The sequence below is a fragment of the Zerene cesonia genome, chromosome 11 (genome assembly GCF_012273895.1).
Source record: "Zerene cesonia ecotype Mississippi chromosome 11, Zerene_cesonia_1.1, whole genome shotgun sequence".
In the NCBI taxonomy this organism is placed as follows: Eukaryota; Metazoa; Arthropoda; class Insecta; order Lepidoptera; family Pieridae; genus Zerene; species Zerene cesonia.
This window is the reverse complement of record NC_052112.1, coordinates 294460-300459: the sequence shown is the minus strand read 5'-3', so window position 1 is coordinate 300459 and position 6000 is coordinate 294460. Positions and strand designations below refer to the sequence as shown.

The 6000-nt window shown below is 32.1% G+C and overlaps 1 protein-coding gene across 1 annotated transcript in view; it reads left to right on the top strand.

Moving 5' to 3' along the window:
* Window positions 1-1532: 1532 nt before the first annotated feature.
* LOC119829993 (nose resistant to fluoxetine protein 6-like) overlaps window positions 1533-6000 on the top strand; it is a 32963-nt gene continuing 28495 nt past the window's right edge. Inside the window, exon 1 of the mRNA XM_038352790.1 lies at window positions 1533-2271. Within this exon, the coding sequence (XP_038208718.1) occupies window positions 1686-2271 (586 nt within the window). The 5' untranslated portion in view covers window positions 1533-1685. The remainder of the gene's footprint in view (window positions 2272-6000) is intronic.

Below are 6000 nucleotides of genomic sequence, written 5' to 3'. Positions count from 1 at the left end.
AGCCATCAAGTGTCACTTGCAATGACTAGACATCTTAAAGAAGCGCTTTTGAATCACATTATGTAACAGTTAGGTACTACCGGATCAGCGAAAGGTTTCTTTAAAGAAATCAAATAAAAAATTCTATTAAATATTTATTAAGTCCATTAAGGAGCAACTTATTGCAAAACGGATCGATAAAATGTATTCAATATTGTCATAAACCCGTGTGATGTATTAAAATCAAATCTCAGTACAATGTATTATATTAATTTATTTAGTCTTGGGTGTACAAACTGGTTATATAAAAATAAAGAAAGCAAAAACTCTAACGAAGAAAATTTTACAAATTGCGGCCATATTTTCTACATGTTATAGGCGGTTTAATGTCTAATTGTTTAAAGAATTAATAATTAAGATAATTCACAAAGTACAATGTAACATGCCCTGGGAAATGCATTCATAATCATCGTGCATTGTGTTAAAGAAAACCTCTTGACGTGGGAATATGATGACTTTACCATATTCGTTTGAACTGTAACGTGTGAAGTTGGAAAGAAGTTGGTGGCAGTTGAGAAATGATATTAAAAACAAAGTTATTTTCCCTTTGAAAATGTTTACAAAAAATATTTCAGTACACCTCATTTCGGTATTGGTTAAGCTCTGGGTTTATGCATAAACAATCTTAATGAATTAAAGATATCTACACTAATATTATGAAGAAAAGCTTTCGTATTTTTGTATGGTTTTAACGTTTTCATTCAATAAATGCTGGACCGATTTATAAATTTCTTTCACCAATAAAAAGCTGCAATATCACTAACTGACATGGGATATATATGTACCACGGGCGAAGCCGGGGCGAACAGCTAGTTTTATATATGTTTCGTATTTCCACGATCAATAAAGATTTTAATACAGACATCAGTGGGAATACGAAATGAAGAAATAATATGAAAAAATATTTGGGGTTTCAAATGACCCGTTCTGTTAACTAAATAAATAAATAGTACATTGAAACAAAAAAATATACTTATAACTGGATATGCAAGAAATACATATTTGACCCCGATTCGAACCCGCGAATATTGAGCAATTGCTTGTTTAAGCTCACCGCAACATCCGTGTCATGAAATCGTAACAGATACCTTGTTGAAAAAAGAGATAAACATTATATAAAAAAGAAATAAAAAAAATCATGATATGTAGACAGAAATCCAGAATTCAACTCCTTTACAATTGCCATTAACTTCACATATTTAGCAATTTAAAAGTCACGTAGGCACATTTTAATATTTTCCCGGTCAGTTTACACCAAACTCCAGTACTAATAAATAAACAACACATCTTCCAATTTATTATTAAAGCTATATTTATTGTTTATATAATAAGCCCAAAAAATAACAAACTCATTCATAATATCACCAACCAGCACGCTAATCAGTTCGTAATATTCAAACAACGCAACCATACTAAGCGACGAATAAGGACGTTAAGCATCTTAACTTTCGACAGTCCACGTGTTAGAGACAAGTGGAGCATCAGCAGTGGCCCTGCAAGGATGGCCGGCGGACAGTGAAAGTGTACCGCCGTAACTCTTATGTCACTGCCCACATTTTCGTCTCAGCACAGCCAGTCAGCAAGACGATGCCGTCGCGCGCGCACCACTAACCCGCGTCCGAATATCATGTGCATATAGCCTCACTATGTCTCGTTTAGTGATTATACTAGTTCTGAGTGCCGCCTGCGTTTTCTGTAACGAAGCAAACGACAAAGGAAGTGCCCGCGAAGAGAAGCTACGAAGCGCTTTAATAGATGCCTTCCAGAATATAAAGAAAGCGTCCGACGGCCTGGAGGACGATCTCATCGGCTCCGTCAACCCCAATTCGAGCCGAAACGAAAAAGTCAAAGAGGACTCGTTCGATCTATTCGCCGATGAGGACGGATTGAGTTTCAGCGAAGGATTCGAGAAGGAAAGTCGAACCACTTCGAGCACGGAGAAGTCGCACAACGTGCAGCATATAAAAACAATTAAAGCGGAGAAAACGACGTTGATACCGAAAGATAAAAGTGAGCCGATTAGACCAAACAATGAGACCAGAATACCAATGAAGTTGGAGATTTCGAATGACACGGATCTCATTGGATTGGAGAGTTTACTGAGGATCATAGATGGGGAGATACTTGTGGCCCAGTGGAGCTCCCTGCGGAACACCGTGGAGGGACAGTGCAGGGACGATCTGCAGGAGTACGTCGACGGGTTGAAGGATAGGACCCTTTGGGCGTTGAAAAGTAAGTGAATCAATTCAATAAGCTACAATTACAAAATCTGTGGCTGTATTATATTACCATGTATATATTTATGCTCTATGTGTTTTACCATTGTTTTACACAGGAAAGCTCAACTTTCAAAATGAACTATTAAAATTTTATGCGTGTTTAAAATTAGAAAATTAATTTAAATAAATGCAATTAAAATATATCATACTTAGTACCTCAGTAAGGATTTTAATGCAATATCTGGACAATAATATTCAATGATATTTTTGAACATGTAAAATCAACATTGAGTAGTAATCTGGCATTAAAAATATCCAGTTCCAAATATCCAATATCCCAAAAGTCCCATTTCTAAGACAAACAAACGCTCACGAAGCACCGTTGTCTCAACAACGGAAAACAATAAGGCCGCTCAAAATTAAACATTACTCTGAGATTACGTTCCGTTCGAAGATCGTTAATTCTCGTTTATGACATAATGCCTGCCTTTCACGGCTCTTCCGTAATACGTGTTGCATAACACCGTCCACATTAACCTTGTTGTCAGCTTTCTACCCCGCGGCTATCGAAATGCTTTTTTATCTGCATCTCCCACAGGACGCGAGCAAGGCTTCTACAAGCCTATGTCATAATAATCAATAAAATAAATAAATAATAATCAATCAAATAAATAATAAACAATAATCAATCAAATAAATAATAATCAATAAAATAAATTCAATGTCAATTGTATGAGCTTATATCCTACAGGATATAGATGCGTTCATTCAAACATGTCGCATATATATTTAACATGTATATTTCCATCATAATGTTTCAAAGCATAAAAGCTCATCAAACTCTCCGTGAATGTTCTAGCCACTTCATCATCGTATTCGACTTCGTTCTTTGTTTCCATCGAACAAATAAAATCAAAAACAGAATTTTCTAGAATACAATAGATAAAATACTCCGAATGCATTCCTAAAATTTTCTCGTACACAACAAAAGCTCTCTTGAATCTTCCATTTGTATTAATACTTAAAATATAGTAAGGTTTATTAGGATAAGCCGTTTCATACATAATTTGAATTGATTTTTATCTTACTATTTTATATATATACTAATTAAACACACGTCTTATGTAAAGATATAAAAATATTGTAATATAAAATTTCTAATTTTAAAAATTTAATTAAATATCTCGTAGGAGTATATTTACATACGTGTTTCATATATTAATTTTTCTTTCCAAGTGGATAAAATTAATTTTAAATAGAAGATATAAAAATAACAATGCGAAATTGCGATATTTCATTACGTTCTTTCATAATTAATTAAAATAACAGAATCTATTTCGCTATTTTAACGGTTACAAGTATTTTGAAAATGTATTTATTATGTAATGTCTTTTTTGTGGCATTAAATTGCTAATTTAAGGAATAAAAAAGCAATGATTATTTGACGCTGTTGAAGCTGTCAGGCAAATTGTCAAACTCGACGAAATCAAATGGGTCCACACGAAAAGCACTAGGCTATCATATAAAAAAAGAATTTTCAATTTAAAAACAGCCGAAAATTTAAAGTAACCAATCCAAAAAAGAATAGGCGAATTAAGAACTTTCTTAACTATTTGAAAAATATTCCAAATAGGTAACCAATCAAAATAAAATAACCTACAATATAAATAAGGTATAAGTTCCAAATAATTATTAATAAATTCTAAGCAAATTAACGTACACGAAATGAAAGCAACACTTAAATTGAATTAGTTTCACTTAATAATCTTAATTTTATTAAATATTTAATTAGAATCGTGATTTCTACTTAAATTCAAATATTTTTTCTTAGAAATCCGATATCTCGCTCTTATTATGTCAGTTTTCTACGTTTGTTATCTAAACAGTTATGTAATGTTTTTGCGAATGATCTGGGTCGACGATGGGCGGTCGCGGCCTTCTTGGTTTCAGTTTGGTTTATAATACATTAATTTGCATATATAAGTAACGATTTTACGATAAAATGTGGTCGGCAAGAGAGCTATTGATTATTGAAAATCTTGACTTATTATCTCAATGAAACAAGATACTCTACGGTATCATAATTATAATATAACGAAACGATTTTCTGCTTGTAATAGTGGATATTAGATGTAGTTATTACAGTTCAATATGTAGACTTTATATTCAATACATCATCACTACATAGTATAAAGCAAAGTCGCATCCCGCTTCTGTCCCTATGTATCTAAATCTATATTTTAAATAAGTATCTATGTTTTACACAATGGATTTTGATGGGGTTTTTAATAGACAGAGTAATTCAAGAGGAAGATTTATATGCATCTATTAAACATCTCCGAATGTAACTCGTGCGAAACTTTTAAACGACGCGTCGTTCCCAAAAACAAAATTTCTCAATTCGCCTTTTTCTTTGTGACTCGATAGCTCCGTGGTTTTATTTGTTTATTCTTCCCTATATTTGTGTTTACTGTACGTAGGTCTATGTTTCTATAACCGTAACACAGCTAATGATACATTTATATGGAACCGTAGAGTACACGAAGATGCTTTTTGTTGCAATCATGCTATTAGGTTGCCGTATTAACAACCACAGTGTTGCAATTTGATGCACATTGATATATTGTATGGATAATTCTTTTAAACTCATAAAAAAAGGTCTTCAATCTTCGAAAATGTTGGGTCCAGTTTCGTAGATTGGTCAATTGCAACAATTTCTTATCAAATACAAAAAGAATCACGCCAATCGATTGAAAACCAACCGAATTATCGAGTAACACAACTAAAAAATAATACAGCCCAATTCAGAAACTTCTATGCTTTTGGGAGTGCCGCGTTGTTTAAAAATAAATGTATTATGAAATAGTTTTTGCTCAGGTTTTTGTTAAATAAAAGTGTTCGTGCTGCACTGATCTATTAAAAAATGTCTATTACTTTTCTTCAGCTATTACTAATTATAGATATGATGTTACTGTTGTTATAAATACGTGTATTTATATATACATAGTGTTATTAATGGTCATGGTCATGTCCCATAAGGTACGTTATCATCGATATTTTGCAACAAAGATAATAAAATAAAAAACAAAGAGCATCATAAACCAATGTGTAAATTATCACACCTATTCATTTATAAATATGTTTTATAAAACGACCTCGCCACATTCTTTCATGAACAACTATTTACAGAACAAATAAAGCTTTGTTTGATCTGTGATATTTATTTTTTTAACGATGGCACAAGATTTACATAATTGGCAAACCGTTTAAAGAATTCATATAGGCATTAACCATGCAATCAACTATTAATGCAGTGTTTCTGTTGCAATTAGCGAATTTCAGAATCACAATGATTCTAAATTAAAACCAAGTAATTATTAAATGTAATTCTTCCTTACTCCATTTCATTATACAATTGTAAAGCAAATATATACCAAAAGTGCAAATAAAAAACTTTTAAATGCGTAAATAGTTGTTTTCATTGCACTATGAACATATAAAGTTAGATTTTAGACTTTTGCTCTTAAACAACAGAATTTTTGACTTCGAACCTTACAGACGGAATACAAATAACAATGTATAATGATATATGGATGAAGAGGATAATTTTAACAAACCTCATACACACACTATTTGGATGGACAATATTCTCACCGGAAGAACCTACTAAATAACTTTAAATAGGCTTTCAAATATTAATCTTAAACGTAATGTTAATATCAAACAAACAATATTAAGAAGA